The sequence below is a fragment of the Anomaloglossus baeobatrachus genome, chromosome 1 (assembly GCF_048569485.1).
Source record: "Anomaloglossus baeobatrachus isolate aAnoBae1 chromosome 1, aAnoBae1.hap1, whole genome shotgun sequence".
NCBI classification, from domain to species: Eukaryota; Metazoa; Chordata; class Amphibia; order Anura; family Aromobatidae; genus Anomaloglossus; species Anomaloglossus baeobatrachus.
The window spans coordinates 942,607,315-942,628,682 of NC_134353.1; the positions used below are offsets into that span (position 1 = coordinate 942,607,315).

The following is a 21,368-nucleotide window of genomic DNA, read 5'->3' on the forward strand; positions in this document are numbered from 1 at the left end:
CTCTAGTGGTGTCTGTATAAATCTGTATGTAGTGAGCTCCCTCTAGTGGTGTCTGTATAAATCTGTATGTAGTGAGCTCTCCCTGGTAGTGGCTGTATAAATCTGTATGTAGTGAGCTCCCTCTAGTGGTGGCTGTATAAATCTGTATGTAGTGAGCTCCCCCTAGTGTTGGCTGTATAAATCTGTATTTAGTTAGCTCCCTCTAGTGGTGACTGTATAAATCTGTATGTAGTGATCTCCCTCTAGTGGTGTCTGTATAAATCTGTATGTAGTGAGCTCCCTCTAGTAGTGTCTGTATAAATCTGTATGTAGTGAGCTCCCTCTAGTGGTGACTGTATAAATCTGTATGTAGTGAGCTCCCTCTAGTGGTGACTGTATAAATCTGTATGTAGTTGTCGCGGGCGGAGGAGGGGACGCCGCGCTCTCCCTCTGCTGCTCGGGTCCGGCTGCCGCGGCTGCTGCGGCCTGCCGCTGCTCGGTGGCTCGAGCGATGGGCCGGATCCCGCGGACTCGAGCGGCGCTCCTCGCCCGTGAGTGAAAAGGGGAATTGGTGTTTTGGGATAGTTTATTGTCCGTGATGCCACCCACGGTTCTGGTGATTTGTTAACACCACCGCTGCTCTGTATGGGAAGCCCGGGAGTGATGGTATGGAGCAGCCAGTTGTTGTGTTGCCCCTCCGTGGGTAGGGGTTGGTGATCCCGGGGCCCAGTGATGGGGTGTTGGATGGTGGACAGGCGGGCTATGGGGCCTGTGGAGGTGCAGGGGCAGCGCTGTGCCGCACGGCACGGAGGTACTCACTCAGCCAGTAAACACAACACAGTTCTCGGTAAACAAACAGCTGGTTGGACGGGTCCCTCGGACGGTTCACGGTGCTGATGTTCCCTGCAGTTAGCGGTGACGGTCTCTTCCCTGCACCTATGAAAGTCTCTTTGGTAGCGATGGGTTCCCACCGGTTACCCACTCCTCGGCTTCAAGCTGGGCCGAAGGAGTTCTACTCTTGCCCGCAGGCGCTGGCCCTGGGAAACTGGTGCCTTGGCGGTGGCGGTGTCTCCCCTTATCGGTCGGACTGTTGCCTTCAATCGGGACTTGGTTGTTAGGAGACAGACGTCCCCTTCACTGACGGATTTGGCAAATTATGGCGACTCCTAGTCTTGCCGGGATCCGAAAGGCCCCTGCCCTGGTGCTGACTGTTCTTCGTATACTGCTCCGGTACCGTCGGGTCACCACCCGTCCGCGGTCCTTCCAGCAACCTCCGAGCAGTCCCCCTGCAGACTATCACCGCCGTCTGCTGACCTTGCTGTCACAGTCCGGGGCACACACCCGGACCAACTTCAGGCTTTACTACTGTCACTTTTCTGTCACTTCAGCTTTCCTCCTTTACCACTTCACTGTTTTACTCCTTACTCCTCCACTTCCCTAACTGTTCTGCTTCCTGTCCAAACTCTATCTGCCTGGTTCCTCCCGCCTCCAGGGCTGTGTACTCATCGGTGGGCGGAGCCAACCGCCTGGCCCACCCCCTGGTGTGGACATCAGCCCCTGGAGGAAGGCAACAAGGATTTTGGGTTAGCTTGGTGTACCTGCAGGGAATGTGGGGTGCGTGTGGTGTTGTGACCTGTGACCCCTGGCTTGCCCAGGGCGTCACATTCCCCCTTAGCAAAACGCAGACCGTCCTCGGGCTGCCCGTCCAACACCGGTTTTATTTTCCTTTTTGTTTTTCTGAAAAAAATATGAAAAAACGGTAACATATTTACAAATTATGACATCATCCCACATCGGGAGGCACATTCTTTAAACGTTGCAAACGGTGTACGGTTACGGTTTCCGCTCTCTCCCACCCAAGCAACCTGGCCCTGATGCTGCCCCTAAAACCCAGGCAGCAACCCTTGACCCCAGTCCAGCACAAGTCACCCGAGCAGGATCTGTCCTTCCCCTCCAGAGGGTAGCCACCAGTTCCTGTGATGGCTGGGCCCCAGCCTGCTCTGCTGTGGGCCCTCCAACCTGCCTCTCCGGAGGCGGTAATTTGGGAAAATTGTAACGGTAACACAACTTATTTACAAGCCACTTAACGTTTGTGGTTGCCCTGCAAGCTCACGGGCTTGTCCATGAGCAGTTCCTCATGCAAAACGTTTCAAACGGTCCCCACGGGGACAACTGTGCCGGCAACGGCCGGTTTCCAAATCACGGTTGACAATCAGGTGAACTTCACGGTTTCATTTTACTTATCATCTTTCATTTTCAAACACAAACACTGGTGGTCCCAACGGGGACTGTGCAATGGTGCTCCGCTGCCCTGGAAGCGGCTACCACCGCAGGTGGTCGGCCCACTCAGGGACCGAGCGGTACATGGGGTTCTCCTTCCATTGGCAGTTCAACCCCAAACCACTGACAGCCGCTGGGAATGGCGGCGGAGGCAGCGCACTTGGGACCTCCTCCTCCATCAACGGCACTCTCTCCGGACCCCCGATCGCGGTGCTGATATCCGTCTCCCACTCAATCAGGGCTGGTTCTGGGGTTTGTGTGGATTGATCGCGACGCGGTACGGCTGCAGCGGCCCCTTGCTCGCGGGCGCCCACTACGGCAACCATTCTGCGCATCTCTGCCTTCCAATCCATCAACTGCTGCAGGCTCTGCGCCCTCACCTTCACGCAGAACCGGCCCAACTCCCGCTCCAGCCACGCAGCGGTCCCGGCGGGGAGCTCACCCGGGCCGCAGTCCACAAAAGCTACTCCGCCTCATTTCCCCCAGAGCTTGGGTACTCCGGTGGCAGGTATTCCCGCACTCCAATTCGAGGACGCCGCCATTTCTCCATCCGCGTCCCCCTTAGCCTCTTTCTGGCCCCTCCTCTATCGGGGCGGGGTTTTGGCCTTCGCGCCTCTGCTACTCGAGAAGACGCTCGAGCGGGAACTTTTCGCGCCAAAGATGGCGACTTCTGAAATTTTTCAGCCGGATACCTCCGGCGGTCACAAGGCGCACCTCTACCCAACGGCAGAGCGGTAAGATCCTGTTCGTGACGCCAAGTTGTCGCGGGCGGAGGAGGGGACGCCGCGCTCTCCCTCTGCTGCTCGGGTCCGGCTGCCACGGCTGCTGCGGCCTGCCGCTGCTCGGTGGCTCGAGCGATGGGCCGGATCACGGGGACTCGAGCGGCGCTCCTCGCCCGTGAGTGAAAAGGGGAATTGGTGTTTTGGGATAGTTTATTGTCCGTGACGCCACCCACGGTTGTGGTGATTTGTTAACACCACCGCTGCTCTGTATGGGAAGCCCGGGAGTGATGGTATGGAGCAGCCAGTTGTTGTGTTGCCCCTCCGTGGGTAGGGGTTGGTGATCCCGGGGCCCAGTGATGGGGTGTTGGATGGTGGACAGGCGGGCTATGGGGCCTGTGGAGGTGCAGGGGCAGCGCTGTGCCGCACGGCATGGAGGTACTCACTCAGCCAGTAAACACGACACAGTTATCGGTAACCAAACGGCTGGTTGGACGGGTCCGTCGGACGGTTCACGGTGCTGATGTTCCCTGCAGTTAGCGGTGATGGTCTCTTCTCTGCACCTATGAAAGTCTCTTTGGTAGCGATGGGTTCCCACCGGTTACCCACTCCTCGGCTTCAAGCTGGGCCGAAGGAGCTCTACTCTTGCCCGCAGGCGCTGGCCCTGGGAAACTGGTGCCTTGGCGGTGGCGGTGTCTCCCCTTATCGGTCGGACTGTTGCCTTCAATCGGGACTTGGTTGTTAGGAGACAGATGTCCCCTTCACTGACGGATTTGGCAAATTATGGCGACTCCTAGCCTTGCCGGGATCCGAAAGGCCCCTGCCCTGGTGCTGACTGTTCTTCGTATACTGCTCCGGTACCGCCGGGTCACCACCCGTCCGCGGTCCTTCCAGCAACCTCCGAGCAGTCCCCCTGCAGACTATCACCGCCGTCTGCTGACCTTGCTGTCTCTCAGCCCGGGGCACACACCCGGACCAACTTCAGGCTTTACTACTGTCACTTTTCTGTCACTTCAGCTTTCCTCCTTTACCACTTCACTGTTTTACTCCTTACTCCTCCACTTCCCTAACTGTTCTGCTTCCTGTCCAAACTCTATCTGCCTGGTTCCTCCCGCCTCCAGGGCTGTGTACTCCTCGGTGGGCGGAGCCAACCGCCTGGCCCACACCCTGGTGTGGACATCAGCCCCTGGAGGAAGGCAACAAGGATTTTGGGTTAACTTGGTGTACCTGCAGGGAATGTGGGGTGCGTGTGGTGTTGTGACCTGTGACCCCTGGCTTGCCCAGGGCGTCACATAGTGACCTCCCCCTAGTGGTGGCTGTATAAATCTGTATGTAGGGAGCTCCCCCTAGTGGTGACTGTATAAATCTGTATGTAGTGAGCTCCCCCTATTGGTGACTGTATAAATCTGTATATGGTGAGCTCCCCCTTGTGGAGGCTGTATAAATCTGTATGTAGTGAGCTCCCTCTAGTGGTGGCTGTATAAATCTGTATGTAGTGATCTCCCTCTAGTGGTGGCTGTATAAATCTGTATGTAGTGATCTCCCTCTAGTGGTGACTGTATAAATCTGTATGTAGTGAGCTCCCTCTGGTTGTGACTGTATAAATCTGTATGCAGTGAGCTCCCCCTAGTGGTGGCTGTATAAATCTGTATGTAGTGAGCTCCCCCTAGTGGTGACTGTATAAATCTGTATTTAGTGAGCTCCCTCTAGTGGTGACTGTATAAATCTGTATGTAGTGAGCTCCCTCTAGTGGTGGCTGTATAAATCTGTATGTAGTGAGCCCCCTCTAGTGGTGACTGTATAAATCTGTATGTAGTGAGCTCCCTCTAGTGGTGGCTGTATAAATCTGTATGTAGTGATCTCCCTCTAGTGGTGTCTGTATAAATCTGTATGTAGTGAGCTCCCTCTAGTGGTGTCTGTATAAATCTGTATGTAGTGAGCTCCCTCTAGTGGTGGCTGTATAAATCTGTATGTAGTGAGCTCCCTCTAGTGGTGACTGTATAAATCTGTATGTAGTGAGCTCCCTCTAGTGGTGGCTGTATAAATCTGTATGTAGTGATCTCCCTCTAGTGGTGGATGTATAAATCTGTATGTAGTGAGCTCCCTCTAGTGGTGGCTGTATAAATCTGTATGTAGTGATCTCCCTCTAGTGGTGTCTGTATAAATCTGTATGTAGTGAGCTCCCTCTAGTGGTGGCTGTATAAATCTGTATGTAGTGAGCTCCCTCTAGTGGTGTCTGTATAATCTGTATGTAGTGAGCTCCCTCTAGTGGTGTCTGTATAAATCTTTATGTAGTGATCTCCCTCTAGTGGTGACTGTATAAATCTATATGTAGTGAGCTCCCTCTAGTGGTGGCTGTATAAATCTGTATGTAGTGATCTCCCTCTAGTGGTGGCTGTATAAATCTGTATGTAGTGAGATCCCTCTAGTGGTGGCTGTATAAATCTATATGTAGTGAGCTCCCTCTAGTGGTGTCTGTATAAATCTATATGTAGTGAGCTCCCTCTAGTGGTGTCTGTATAAATCTGTATGTAGTGAGCTCTCCCTGGTAGTGGCTGTATAAATCTGTATGTAGTGAGCTCCCTCTAGTGGTGGCTGTATAAATCTGTATGTAGTGAGCTCCCCCTAGTGTTGGCTGTATAAATCTGTATGTAGTGAACTCCCTCTAGTGGTGACTGTATAAATCTGTATGTAGTGATCTCCCTCTAGTGGTGGCTGTATAAATCTGTATGTAGTGAGCTCCCTCTAGTGGTGGCTGTATAAATCTGTATGTAGTGAGCTCCCTCTAGTGGTGACTGTATAAATCTGTATGTAGTGATCTCCCTCTAGTGGTGTCTGTATAAATCTGTATGTAGTGAGCTCCCTCTAGTGGTGTCTGTATCTGTATGTAGTGAGATCCCTCTAGTGGTGTCTGTATAAATCTGTATGTAGTGAGCTCTCCCTGGTAGTGGCTGTATAAATCTGTATGTAGTGAGCTCCCTCTAGTGGTGGCTGTATAAATCTGTATGTAGTGAGCTCCCCCTAGTGTTGGCTGTATAAATCTGTATGTAGTGAGCTCCCTCTAGTGGTGACTGTATAAATCTGTATGTAGTGATCTCCCTCTACTGGTGGCTGTATAAATCTGTATGTAGTGAGCTCCCTCTAGTGGTGCCTGTATAAATCTGTATGTAGTCATCTCCCTCTAGTGGTGGCTGTATAAATCTGTATGTAGTGAGCTCCCCCTAGTGGTGGCTGTATAAATCTGTAGGTAGTGAGCTCCCTCTAGTGGTGGCTGTATAAATCTGTATGTAGTGAGCTCCCTCTAGTGGTGACTGTATAAATCTGTATGTAGTGATCTCCCTCTAGTGGTGGCTGTATAAATCTGCATGTAGTGAGCTCCCTCTAGTGGTGACTGTATAAATCTGTATGTAGTGATCTCCCTCTAGTGGTGTCTGTATAAATCTGTATCTAGTGAGCTCCCTCTAGTGGTGGCTGTATAAATCTGTATGTAGTGAGCTCCCCCTAGGGGTGGCTGTATAAATCTGTATGTAGTGAGCTCCCCCTAGTGGTGGCTGTATAAATCTGTATGTAGTGAGCTCCCTCTAGTGGTGACTGTATAAATCTGTATGTAGTGATCTCCCTCTAGTGGTGACTGTATAAATCTGTATGTAGTGAGCTCCCCCTAGTGGTGGCTGTATAAATCTGTATATAGTGATCTCCCTCTAGTGGTGACTGTATAAATCTGTATGTAGTGAGCTCCCTCTGTATAAATCTGTATGTAGTGATCTCCTCCTAGTGGTGGCTGTATAAATCTGTATGTAGTGAGCCCCCTCTAGTGGTTGCTGTATAAATCTGTATGTAGTGAGCTCCTCCTAGTGGTGGCTGTATAAATCTGTATGTAGTGAGCTCCCTCTATTGGTGGCTGAATAAATATGTATGTAGTGAGCTCCCTCTAGTGGTGACTGTATAAATCTGTATGTAGTGAGCTCCCTCTAGTGGTGGCTGTATAAATCTGTATGTAGTGAGCTCCTCCTAGTAGTGGCTGTATAAATCTTTATGTAGTGAGCTCCCTCTAGTGGTGGCTGTATAAATCTGTATGTAGTCAGCTGCTCCTAGTGGTGGCTGTATAAATCTGTATGTAGTGAGCTCTCTCTAGTGGTGGCTGTATAAATCTGTATGTAGTGAGCTCCCTCTAGTGGTGACTGTATAAATCTGTATGTAGTGAGCTCCCTCTAGTAGTGGCTGTATAAATCTGTATGTAGTGATCTCCCTCTAGTGGTGGCTGTATAAATCTGTATGTAGTGAGCTCCCTCTAGTGGTGGCTGTATAAATCTGTATGTAGTGATCTCCCTCTAGTGGTGGCTGTATAAATCTGTATGTAGTGATCTCCCTCTAGTGGTGGCTGTATAAATCTGTATGTAGTGAGCTCCCTCTAATGGTGGCTGTATAAATCTGTATGTAGTGATCTCCCTCTAGTGGTGACTGTATAAATCTGTATGTAGTGATCTCCCTCTAGTGGTGGCTGTATAAATCTGTTTGTAGTGAGCTCCCTCTAGTGGTGGCTGTATAAATCTGTATGTAGTGAGCTCCCCCTAGTGTTGGCTGTATAAATCTGTATGTAGTGAGCTCCCTCTAGTGGTGACTGTATAAATCTGTATGTAGTGATCTCCCTCTACTGGTGGCTGTATAAATCTGTATGTAGTGAGCTCCCTTTAGTGGTGCCTGTATAAATCTGTATGTAGTCATCTCCCTCTAGTGGTGGCTGTATAAATCTGTATGTAGTGAGCTCCCCCTAGTGGTGGCTGTATAAATCTGTATGTAGTGAGCTCCCTCTAGTGGTGGCTGTATAAATCTATGTAGTGAGCTCCCTCTAGTGGTGACTGTATAAATCTGTATGTAGTGATCTCCCTCTAGTGGTGGCTGTATAAATCTGTATGTAGTGAGCTCCCTCTAGTGGTGACTGTATATATCTGTATGTAGTGATCTCCCTCTAGTGGTGTCTGTATAAATCTGTATGTAGTGAGCTCCCTCTAGTGGTGGCTGTATAAATCTGTATGTAGTGAGCTCCCCCTAGTGGTGGCTGTATAAATCTGTATGTAGTGAGCTCCCCCTAGTGGTGGCTGTATAAATCTGTATGTAGTGAGCTCCCTCTAGTGGTGACTGTATAAATCTGTATGTAGTGAGCTCCCTCTAGTGGTGACTGTATAAATCTGTATGTAGTGAGCTCCTCCTAGTGGTGACTGTATAAATCTGTATGTAGTGAGCTCCCTCTAGTGGTACGTGTATAAATCTGTATGTAGTGAGCTCCCCCTAGTGGTGGCTGTATAAATCTGTATGTAGTGAGCTCCCTTTAGTGGTGCCTGTATAAATCTGTATGTAGTCATCTCCCTCTAGTGGTGGCTGTATAAATCTGTATGTAGTGAGCTCCCCCTAGTGGTGGCTGTATAAATCTGTATGTAGTGAGCTCCCTCTAGTGGTGGCTGTATAAATCTATGTAGTGAGCTCCCTCTAGTGGTGACTGTATAAATCTGTATGTAGTGATCTCCCTCTAGTGGTGGCTGTATAAATCTGTATGTAGTGAGCTCCCTCTAGTGGTGACTGTATATATCTGTATGTAGTGATCTCCCTCTAGTGGTGTCTGTATAAATCTGTATGTAGTGAGCTCCCTCTAGTGGTGGCTGTATAAATCTGTATGTAGTGAGCTCCCCCTAGTGGTGGCTGTATAAATCTGTATGTAGTGAGCTCCCCCTAGTGGTGGCTGTATAAATCTGTATGTAGTGAGCTCCCTCTAGTGGTGACTGTATAAATCTGTATGTAGTGAGCTCCCTCTAGTGGTGACTGTATAAATCTGTATGTAGTGAGCTCCTCCTAGTGGTGACTGTATAAATCTGTATGTAGTGAGCTCCCTCTAGTGGTACGTGTATAAATCTGTATGTAGTGAGCTCCCCCTAGTGGTGGCTGTATAAATCTGTATGTAGTGAGTTCCCTCTAGTGGTGGCTAAATAAATCTGTATATAGTGAGCTGCCTCTAGTGGTGACTGTATAAATCTGTATGTAGTGATCTCCCTCTAGTGGTGGCTGTATAAATCTGTATGTAGTGATCTCCCTCTAGTGGTGGCTGTATAAATCTGTATGTAGTGATCTCCCTCTAGTGGTGGCTGTATAAATCTGTATGTAGTGAGCTCCCCCTAGTGGTGGCTGTATAAATCTGTATGTAGTGAGCTCCCTCTAGTGGTGGCTGTATAAATCTATGTAGTGAGCTCCCTCTAGTGGTGACTGTATAAATCTGTATGTAGTGATCTCCCTCTAGTGGTGGCTGTATAAATCTGTATGTAGTGAGCTCCTCCTAGTGGTGGCTGTATAAATCTGTATGTAGTGAGCTCCCTCTAGTGGTACGTGTATAAATCTGTATGTAGTGAGCTCCCCCTAGTGGTGGCTGTATAAATCTGTATGTAGTGAGTTCCCTCTAGTGGTGGCTAAATAAATCTGTATATAGTGAGCTGCCTCTAGTGGTGACTGTATAAATCTGTATGTAGTGATCTCCCTCTAGTGGTGGCTGTATAAATCTGTATGTAGTGATCTCCCTCTAGTGGTGGCTGTATAAATCTGTATGTAGTGATCTCCCTCTAGTGGTGACTGTATAAATCTGTATGTAGTGAGCTCCCTCTGTATAAATCTGTATGTAGTGAGTTCCCTCTAGTGGTGATTGTATAAATCTGTATGTAGTGATCTCCTCCTAGTGGTGGCTGTATAAATCTGTATGTAGTGAGCTCCCTCTAGTGGTGGCTGTATAAATCTGTATGTAGTGAGCTCCCTCTTGTGGTGGCTGTATAAATCTGTATGTAGTGAGCTCCCTCTAGTGGTGGCTGTATAAATATGCATGTAGTGAGCTCCCTCTAGTGGTGACTGTATAAATCTGTATGTAGTGAGCTCCCTCTAGTGGTGGCTGTATAAATCTGTATGTAGTGAGCTCCTCCTAGTGGTGGCTGTATAAATCTGTATGTAGTGAGCTCCCTCTAGTGGTGGCTGTATAAATCTGTATGTAGTGAGCTCCCTCTAGTGGTGACTGTATAAATCTGTATGTAGTGAGCTCCCTCTAGTAGTGGCTGTATAAATCTGTATGTAGTGAGCTCCCTCTAGTGGTGACTGTATAAATCTGTATGTAGTGAGCTCCCCCTAGTGGTGACTGTATAAATCTGTATGTAGTGAGCTCCCTCTAGTGGTGTCTGTATAAATCTGTACGTAGTGAGCTCCCTCTAGTGGTGTCTGTATAAATCTGTATGTAGTGAGCTCCCTCTAGTGGTGGCTGTATAGATCTGTATGTAGTGATCTCCCTCTAGTGGTGGCTGTATAAATCTGTATGTAGTGATCTCCCTCTAGTGGTGGCTGTATAAATCTGTATGTAGTGATCTCCCTCTAGTAATGACTGTATAAATCTGTATGTAGTGAGCTCCCTCTAGTGGTGGCTGTATAAGTCTGTATGTAGTGATCTCCCTCTAGTGGTGGCTGTATAAATCTGTATGTAGTGATCTCCCTCTAGTGGGGGCTGTATAAATCTGTATGTAGTGATCTCCCTCTAGTGGTGACTGTATAAATCTGTATGTAGTGATCTCCCTCTAGTGGTGGCTGTATAAATCTGTATGTAGTGATCTCCCTCTAGTGGTGACTGTATAAATCTGTATGTAGTGATCTCCCTCTAGTGGTGGCTGTATAAATCTGTATGTAGTGATCTCCCTCTAGTGGTGGCTGTATAAATCTGTATGTAGTGATCTCCCTCTAGTGGTGACTGTATAAATCTGTATGTAGTGAGCGCCCTCTAGTGGTGGTTGTATAAATATGTATGTAGTGAGCTCCCTCTAGTGGTGGCTGTATAAATCTGTATGTAGTGAGCTCTCCCTAGTGGTGACTGTATAAATCTGTATGTAGTGAGCTCCCTCTAGTGGTGACTGTATAAATATGTATGTAGTGAGCTTCCTCTAGTGGTGGCTGTATAAATCTGTATGTAGTGAGCTCCTCTAGTGGTGACTGTATAAATCTGTATGTAGTCAGCTCCCTCTAGTGGTGACTGTATAAATCTGTATGTAGTGAGCTCCCTCTAAAGGTGACTGTATAAATCTGTATGTAGTGAGCTCCCTCTAGTGGTGACTGTATAAATCTGTATGTAGTGATCTCCCTCTAGTGGTGACTGTATAAATCTGTATGTAGTGAGCTCCCTCTAGTGGTGGTTGTATAAATCTGTATGTAGTGAGCTCCCTCTAGTGGTGGCTGTATAAATCTGTATGTAGTGAGCTCTCCCTAGTGGTTACTGTATAAATCTGTATGTAGTGAGCTCCCTCTAGTGGTGACTGTATAAATATGTATGTAGTGAGCTTCCTCTAGTGGTGTCTGTATAAATCTGTATGTAGTGAGCTCCCTCTAGTGGTGGCTGTATAAATCTGTATGTAGTGAGCTCCCTCTAGTGGTGGCTGTATAAATCTGTATGTAGTGAGCTCCCTCTAGTGGTGGCTGTATAAATCTGTATGTAGTGAGCTCCCCCTAGTGGTGGCTGTATAAATCTGTATGTAGTGAGCTCCCTCTAGTGGTGGCTGTATAAGTCTGTTTGTAGTGAGCTCCCCCTAGTGGTGGCTGTATAAATCTGTATGTAGTGATCTCCCTCTAGTGGTGACTGTATAAATCTGTATATAGTAAGGTCCTCCTAGTGGTGGCTGTATAAATCTGTATGTAGTGAGCTCCCTCTAGTGGTGGCTGTATAAATCTGTATGTAGTGAGTTCCCTCTAGTGGTGACTGTATAAATCTGTATGTAGTGAGCTCCCTCTAGTGGTGGCTGTATAAATCTGTATGTAGTGAGCTCCCCATAGTGGTGACTGTATAAATCTGTATGTAGTGAGCTCCCTCTAGTGGTGTCTGTATAAATCTGTATGTAGTGAGCTCCCTCTAGTGGTGGCTGTATAAATCTGTATGTAGTGAGCTCCCCATAGTGGTGACTGTATAAATCTGTATGTAGTGAGCTCCCTCTAGTGGTGACTGTATAAATCTGTATGTAGTGAGCTCCCTCTAGTGGTGACTGTATAAATCTGTATGTAGTGAGCTCCCTCTAGTGGTGACTGTATAAATCTGTATGTAGTGAGCTCCCTCTAGTGGTGACTACTCAACCCTTTTATGATTTCTATACTATTAATAGTACAATTACCAGAAATCACCACCCGGTTTTATCAAATACTGGGTGTTATAATTGTATGTAAGAAGCTGATGAGGTGCTTCGTTATTCTTTAGCGCTCCTTGTTGGTCGATGGAGTAATGTTTCAGCTGTACATATTTCATTATAGGGAGTGACGAGCTCGGATCCGGAGGATACGTGGACGGATACGTAACAGAGCCGAGAATAATCGATGATGATGGATACAACATTGATGACTCCGATTATGATATTTATATTGATGATGTAAGTCTGTGGCGAATTTTTATTCTTTTGATTCATTGTATTACTATGTATGTAACTCAACACTAGTTACCAGTACTGAGCACCCGAGCATGGTAGTGCCCGCTCATCACTAGTTACCAGTACTGAAAACCCGAGCATGGTGGTGCCCGCTCATCACTAGTTACCAGTACTGAAAACCCGAGCATGGTAGTGCCCGCTCATCACTAGTTACCAGTACTGAGCACCCGAGCATGGTAGTGCCCGCTCATCACTAGTTACCAGTACTGAAAACCCGAGCATGGTAGTGCCCGCTCATCACTAGTTACCAGTACTGAGCACCCGAGCATGGTAGTGCCCGCTCATCACTAGTTACCAGTACTGAGCACCCGAGCATGGTAGTGCCCGCTCATCACTAGTTACCAGTACTGAGCACCCGAGCATGATAGTGCCCGCTCATCACTAGTTACCAGTACTGAGCACCCGAGCATGGTAGTGCCCGCTCATCACTAGTTACGAGTACTGAGCACCCGAGCATGGTAGTGCCCGCTCATCACTAGTTACCAGTACTGAGCACCTGAGCATGGTAGTGCCCGCTCATCACTAGTTACCAGTACTGAGCATCTGAGCATGGTAGTGCCCGCTCATCACTAGTTACGAGTACTGAGCACCCGAGCATGGTAGTGCCCGCTCATCACTAGTTACCAGTACTGAGCACCCGAGCATGGTAGTGCCCGCTCATCACTAGTTACCAGTACTGAGCACCCGAGCATGGTAGTGCCCGCTCATCACTAGTTACCAGTACCAAGCACCCGAGCATGGTAGTGCCCGCTCATCACTAGATAGAATGCTCAGCAATACGGCAGTTTGTGACCCCGGACTCGCCCAGTATGTCGGCTCTTGGACTTCAGTAATGTTTGTGCTTTTTCTGTTTTGCCATTTCTTAGATTCTTCGTTAATGTCTCCATAGGTCAAGCCACTGTCACGAATCCGAGGAGGAAACAAGAAGAGTGAAACTAAGAAGACCCCAGGGACCTACACAAAGATAGTCCCTTTGAAAACGACCACTGCGGCTGCCCCCGTAACATCGGCATCTATGGCAAAGCCAACAACAAGTCCTCCGACTACGGCCACCAGCACCACTACTAAAGCCACAACAGCAGCGAAAGCCACCAGTAAAGCCACCAGTAAAGCCACCAACACTAAAGCCACCACGCGGACGTCTAAGAAGAATGTGATGGTTTCTCCTCCTCGTCTCTTTGACCTGACATGTGAGGAGACCGTCTGTCCAGCCGACAGCTTCTGTCTCAATGACTATGACCGCGGGGGCTCCCAATGCCACTGTAACCTCGGGAGAGGAGGAGAGACGTGTGCACACGGTAGGAGCAGAACTTTGCTGATTAGTAATACAATGTTGCACGTCATTTTTGCATTGTTGCCAGGCAGGACACTATTACTTCGGCATTGTTCAGTATATTATTTTTGCACTATATGGCAGTATTTATTTTTTGCGGCGCTGCTAAGCATGCACTGTAAATTATTTACCAGTTTGAGAGGTAAGTGCCCTGGGGTCCAGGGGAAAACTACGTATGGATTATAGGAGCCAAATCCTCTGTACAAGGAATCGGACGGTAAAAGTGGTTTTCAGCTTTATTTCGCAGCACTGGATTGTATCTGGTTTTGCCGTTCAGCGCCATTTAATCACATGCAGTTAGATTGACCCGCCAAGTGCTCCCCATGAAATCAATGTGGCGGGCATTGGCTCCCCCACCACCCGGGGGCACATTGCATGTGTGACGCGGAAACACGACCTTCCCCGAGGCATGGGCTGCATTTCCCAGTCAATAGTGTAATAATGAAGAGTATTGTCCTTATATAACTGTGCCGCCATCACTATAAACTAAACTAATGTACAAGTGCTGCCCGTGTATCGTCAGTCACTCAACTCTCCCTGCATCCTGAAGGGCAAAATTAATCACAGATGTATCACCAGTCATCAGCCAGGAACAAAAGGCATTGTTGGAGATTGTGACATTATAAAGTGATAATTTGTGCACAAATACCATTAGCATAAATAGTACCTCTATCACATGCACAGTAATTCTCCGTCCATAACAACTAAAACTGCTATACTGTACACAGAAGTAACACTGCTGCACAAACACATAGATAATACTGCTATATCGTTTACAATTAGTGCTGCTATAATGTACACAGAAATAGCACTGCTTTATAAACACATAAATAGTACTGCTATACAATTTACAATATTTGCTAATATACTGTACAAACATAACATCGCTGTACAAATGCAAGAATAGTACTGCTATACTGTTTACAAATATTGCTGCTATACTGTACAAACAAATTACACTGCTGTACAAATACATAAAAAGTAATGCTATACTGTACATAAAAATAGCATTGCTGTACAAATACATAAATAGTACGGCTATACTGTTTAAAATTAGTGCTGCCATACTGTACTCAGAAATATCACTGTTTTACCATACACTTAAATAGTACTGTGAGCAATATGATGAGGAATATGACATTCATACATGTCAGTCAACAACTACTTAACACATTTATACACATCCTGCCCCTGCAAGAGAAAGGAATCCTCCGGATCTGGTCACCAAATGGCAGGGTGACAAAAGATAATCAAGATTCAGGAAGAGTTCCTGAGTAGAACCTGGCTCCCTGCTGTCAAGAGTATTCAGCTAGGAATGGGCGAGCAACTACTAGTTTTACAACCAGCTTTAAACAAGAAATCTCAGACTTTGAGGCTCCTGTGTAAGAGCTACAGTATTAGGGAGCACTTTGCTCCCACATATAGGACAGGCATATAACTGGCTTCATGACGTGTGGATTAGCTCAAAATTAATAACTCTCCGAAGGAAGTTCAGAGACCCATCATGTTTCATAACTATGGATAGATGAAATCATAACTAGAAATATGATGGTCATATCTCCAAGTGGGACAGTCAGGGGTGGAGATATGGGGAAAACTGCCAATTCATAACTTTCTGGAAACTAAAGGCACAGCCCATGTCCAGCCAAGTCAAAGGTCACAAGGTGGGATGGGACATGGGAGGTACGTTGGTTCATAAAAATCACAGCCAACATTTTGAGAGTGTCTTTTCTATAAGAGGTCGTGTCGTGTCACGTGTAGGGAAACTCCCAAGAAAAGCAGTGGCTCCACAGTGCCCCCCTGTGGTGAGCCAGCACCAGTCCTAATCAAAAGAACAAAGAAAACATAACTGATTTATCTGTGTCTGCTTGCAACCATAACTGACATAATATCTGTAAATCCCATCTTGTATATAGTGTATTATCTAGTGTGCCCTTAAGATTATTAACACTAGAACTACTGAGGTAGTCATTTTGACTACTTTGCACTATGTATTTCTATATAGGTGTCACGAGTCCAGTAGTTCTAGTGTTAGATATACAGTGCCTTGTGAAAGTATTCAGCCCCTTGAATTCTTCAACCTTTTCCCACATTTCAGGCATCAAACATAAAGATAAAATGTTAATGTTCTGGGGAAGAATCAGCAACAAGTGACACAATTGTGAAGATGAACGATATTTATTGCTAATTTTAAACTTTTATAAAAAATAAATAACTGAAAATTGGGGCGTGCAATATTATTCATCCCCTGTAAGTGAATACTTTGTAGCGCCCCCTTTTGCTGTGATTACAGCTGCAGTCTCTTGGGGTATGTGTCTATCAGTTTTGCACATGGAGAGGTGAAATTCTCGCCCATTCTTTGTAAACAGCTGGAGCTGAGTGAGGTTGGATGGAGGCGTTTGTGAACAGCAGTTTTCAGCTCTTTCCACAGGTTCTCGATTGGGTTCAGGTCTGGACTGTGACTTGGCCATTCTAACACCTGGATACGGTTATTTGTGAACCATTCCATTGTAGATTTTGCTTTATGTTTGGGATCATTGTCTTGTTGGAAGACAAATCTCCGTCCCAGTCTCAGGTCTTTTGCAGACTCCAACAGGTTTTCTTCAAGAATGGTCCTGTATTTGGCTCCATCCATCTTCCCATCAATTTTAGCCATCTTCCCTGTCCCTGCTGAAGAAAAGCAGGCCCAAACCATGATCCTGCCACCACCATGTTTGACAGTGGGGATGGTGTGTTCAGGGTGATGAGCTGTGTTGCTTTTACGCCAAACATATCGTTTGGCATTGTGCCCAGATAGTTTGATTTTGGTTTCATCTGAGCAGAGCACCTTCTTCCACATGTTTGGTGTCTCCAGGTGGCTTGTGGCAAACTTTAAGCGACACATTTTGAGGCTATCTTTGAGAAATGGCTTTCTTCTTGCCATTCTTCCATAAAGGCCAGATTTGTGCAGTGTACGACTGATTGTTGTTCTATGGACAGACTCTCCCACCTCAGCTGTAGATCTCTGCAGATCATCCAGAGGGATCATGGGCCTCTTGGCTGCATCTCTGATCAGTCTTCTCCTTGTGTGAGATGACAGTTTGGATGGACGGCCGGGTCTTGGTAGATTTGCAGTGGTATGATACTCCTTCCATTTCAATATGATCGCTTGCACAGTGATTCTTGGGATGTATAAAGTTGTGGAAATCTTTTTGTAACCAAATCCGGCTTTAAGCTTCTCCACAACAGTATCACGGACCTGCCTGATGTGTTCCTTGGTCTTCATGATGCTCTCTGCGCTTTACACAGAACCCTGAGACTATCACAGAGCAGGGGCATTATACGGAGACTTGATTACACACAGGGGCTTATATTTATCATCATCTGTCATTTAGGACAACATTGCATCATTCAGAGATCCTCAATCAACTTCTGGAGTGAGTTTGCTGCACTGAAAGTAAAGGGGATGAATAATATTGCACGCCCCAATTTTCACCAATTTATTTTTTAAAAAAGTTTAAAATAAGCAATAAATTTCATTCACCTTCACAATTGTGTCCACTTGTTGTTGATTCTTCACCATAAAATTAAAATTTTCATCTTTATGTTTGAAGCCTGAAATGTGGGAAAAGGTTCAAGAATTCAAGGGGGATGAATACTTTCGCAAGGCACTGTATAATTTATTCTGTTTCTTGATCCCTAAAATCCCATGTCCGTGAGTTCCGTTTAACATTAAACACTACCTGGGCTGGTTTCTGGCCTGATTTAGTCCTGTTAACGGACTCCTATAACTAATGAGGAACTGGTGGCAGACTACTGGACTGGCCGAGAGAGTCCTTTGTCACTGGGGCTAGTAGAAAGGTTCTGTCGGCCTGTCAGGGTTGTGAAAAAGCTGGGTGCCGCACCGGAGTTTGTGCGGCCTGCTCTGTCTCCCTCTCTGTATCTCCCTGTACCTGTGGGGACAGGAGGTGTCCGTGTTACACTGCGTCAACCGGACCTTACATACCTCTTGGGGACAATCAACGTTGCATGTTGGCGGAAGTGACGAGATCGTATTTTGTGGCCCCGACGTATTAGAGATGTCGGCTGCGAGATGCGGTTTCGTCACAGAATGGCAGGTCCATGGCCGAGTGAAGGGACGTCTGAGTGACCCCCATAACGGTCACAACGCCTTATTGCTCGCAGGTCTACAACTGGTATTTGAATGTATCTACTGTCTTTTAGTGCTGCAGGGGTTAAACACTCTTTCCTATCTGACTGTCCTTTGTAGCCTTGATCACAGGTGCAACTCTTTTGTGACCACTCCCCTTCGCTATAAATGGTCAGTGTCTTACCATCTGATGCTGGTTGTAGGTTCTCATTCTATTGTTGACCATTTAAGAAGGAGCCTGTCTCCTGAAGAAGCTGAAGAGTTGTGACTATTGCAGCTGTAGTGTTTGGCTGCATGAGTGTTTTCCTTTTTGTGGCTGTTGCCCTCTGTTTATCTCCCTTACCTTATATTGTATTGTTTCAGTGGTGAAACTAGTGTTGTTGCAGGCCTTCTCACTAGTCAGGGTGAGTTCAGGGCCTAGGCATGTGATGGTGACAGGCAGAAGAACCCATATAGGAATGTTAGGGAGTGCAGTGTAGAGACTAATGTGAGTTGCAGAGTTGCAGGAGGTGTCCCCTCTCGCTTTCTCACTAGCCAGGGTGAGTTCAGGGCAAGCGAGGACCTAGGCACGTGACGGCGACTGGGGGAAGGGCCCGTATAAGGAAGTTAGGGAGTGAAGAAACTTGGAGTGCTTTCCTTTTGTGGGTGTTGTCCTCTGTTTATCTCCCTTACCTTGTATTGTATTGTTTCAGTGGTGAGACTAGTGTTGTTGCCGGCCTTCTCGCTAGCCAGGGTGAGTTCAGGACAAGGAATGGCTAGGCATGTGAAGGCGACAGGGGGAAGAACCCATATAGGAATGTTAGGGAGTGCAGGGTACAGACGCAGGTGAGTTGCTGGAGGTGACCCCTCTCCTTTTCGTCAGGGCCTTTCTTCTCTTCCATCCCCATTGTCACCTTTGTGTTGCGCTGCACGCTGAGCCTCTGTACACTCTGCTGTGACGCATACATACCAGCTGCTGCCACTAGAGGGAGCTTAAAAGCATCTTGCATTCTGAGTTCAGTGTATAGACAGCACCTTGTAAGCTCCCCCTAGTGGTGGCTGCTGGTAGTCAAAATATAGATATATGTAGATATATAAGTATTTGGAGCTTTGTGTCAGAACAGCAGAGTCCCAGCCCTTATATAAAACATTATGAGCCGAAGGTAAAAAGAAAAAATCTAATTTATCCCAATATATTGTTTTTCAGATATTAATGTCCAGTATCCGCAGTTTATCGGTCACTCCTATATGACATTTGAGCCATTGAAAAATTCATATCAGACCTTCCAGATCGCTGTGGAATTTAAGGTAACGCGCCATAGGGTACGAGGCCTCCCTGGGGGGACATATTTTAGATTTTATTGAACAATTGTATACAGTATATACTATGTCCCTCTGTTAATAAGAATATTTTGATACATATGTTGCACTTGTTTTTTGTTATTTACTCCAGAGCTGCATTCACAATTCAGCCCAACATTGGAAACCTACAGAAAATATATAAACTGATTTCTGCCATTTTTTTAGTTTAAATAATTAGTAAAATTGTTGTATTTGTTGCACAGCAATAGAAATATAAAGGTGCAACCTCACAACCTACAGGGATGGCTTTTGGGCTTTTTGGGACAGAACCTCATGTGTTCATATTGCCCTTCAGGCGGATGGTGACGATGGGTTGCTTCTCTACTGTGGAGAAAATGAGTATGGACGGGGAGATTTCATGTCATTGGCCATTATTCGCAGGACTGTCCAGCTCCGGTAAGTTACCAAGATACATCACTGTATACAGAGAGCTCCCCCTAGTGGTGGCTGCAGACAGGATCTTATCATGTATCTCTGTATACAGGGAGCTCCCCCTAGTGGTGGCTGCAGACAGGATCTTATCATGTATCTCTGTATACAGGGAGCTCCCCCTAGTGGTGGCTGCAGACAGGATCTTATCATGTATCTCTGTATACAGGGAGCTCCCCATAGTGGTGGCCGCAGACAGGATCTTATCATGTATCTATGTATACAGGAAGCTCCCCCTAGTGGTGGCCGCAGACAGGATCTTATCATGTATCTCTGTATACAGGGAGCTCCCCCTAGTGGTGGCCGCAGACAGGATCTTATCATGTATCTCTGTATACAGGAAGCTCCCCCTAGTGGTGGCCGCAGACAGGATCTTATCATGTATCTCTGTATACAGGGAGCTCCCCCTAGTGGTGGCTGCAGACAGGATCTTATCATGTATCTCTGTATACAGGGAGCTCCCCCTAGTGGTGGCTGCAGACAGAATCTTATCATGTATCTCTGTATACAGGGATCTCCCCCTAGTGGTGGCTGCAGACAGAATCTTATCATGTATCTCTGTATACAGGGAGCTCCCCCTAGTGGTGTCTGCAGACAGGATCTTATTATGGTTCTCTATATACAGGGAGCTCCCCCTAGTGGTGGCTACAGACAGAATCTTATCATGTATCTCTGTATACAAGGAGCTCCCCCTAGTGGTGGCCGCAGACAGGATCTTATCATGTATCTCTGTATACAGGGAGCTCCCCCTAGTGGTGGCCGCAGACAGGATCTTATCATGTATCTCTGTATACAGGGAGCTCCCCCTAGGGGTGGCCGCAGACAGGATCTTATCATGTATCTCTGTATACAGGGAGCTCCCCCTAGTGGTGGCCGCAGACAGGATCTTATCATGTATCTCTGTATACAGGAAGCTCCCCCTAGGGGTGGCCGCAGACAGGATCTTATCATGTATCTCTGTATACAGGGAGCTCCCCCTAGTGGTGACTACAGACAGGAACTTATCATGTATCTCTGTTTACAGGGAGCTCCCCCTAGTGGTGACTGCAGACAGCATCTTATCATGTATCTCTGTATACAGGGAGCTCCCCCTAGTGGTGGCTGCAGACAGCATCTTATCATGTATCTCTGTATACAGGGAGCTCCCCCTAGTGGTGGCTGCAGACAGGATCTTATCATGTATCTCTGTATACAGGGAGCTCCCTCTAGTGGTGGCTGCAGACAAAATCTTATAATGTATCTCTGTATACAGGGAGCTCCCCCTAGTGGTGGCTGCAGACAGGATCTTATCATGTATCTCTGTATACAGGGAGCTCCCCCTAGTGGTGGCTGCAGACAGAATCTTATCATGTATCTCTGTATACAGGGAGCTCCCCCTAGTGGTGGCTGCAGACAGAATCTTATCATGTATCTCTGTATACAGGGAGCTCCCCCTAGTGGTGGCTGCAGACAGAATCTTATCATGTATCTCTGTATACAGGGAGCTCCCCCTAGTGGTGGCTGCAGACAGGATCTTATCATATATCTCTGTATACAGGGAGCTCCCCCTAGTGGTGGCTGTAGACAGGATCTTATCATGTATCTCTGTATACAGGGAGCTCCCCCTAGTGGTGGCTGCAGACAGGATCTTATCATGTATCTCTGTATACAGGGAGCTTCCCCTAGTGGTGGCTGCAGAC

At 47.1% G+C, this 21,368-nt stretch overlaps 1 protein-coding gene across 2 annotated transcripts in view; it reads left to right on the forward strand.

The window, feature by feature from the left end:
• The window catches only part of EGFLAM (EGF like, fibronectin type III and laminin G domains), a 150,164-nt gene that overhangs the window by 103,813 nt on the left and 24,983 nt on the right, over window positions 1-21,368 (forward strand). For both annotated transcript variants that reach the window (XM_075343666.1, XM_075343671.1), the window contains exons 8-11: window positions 12,285-12,400; window positions 13,347-13,755; window positions 19,106-19,206; window positions 19,556-19,656. In XM_075343666.1, coding sequence (XP_075199781.1) covers window positions 12,285-12,400; window positions 13,347-13,755; window positions 19,106-19,206; window positions 19,556-19,656 — 727 coding nt within the window. The remainder of the gene's footprint in view (window positions 1-12,284; window positions 12,401-13,346; window positions 13,756-19,105; window positions 19,207-19,555; window positions 19,657-21,368) is intronic.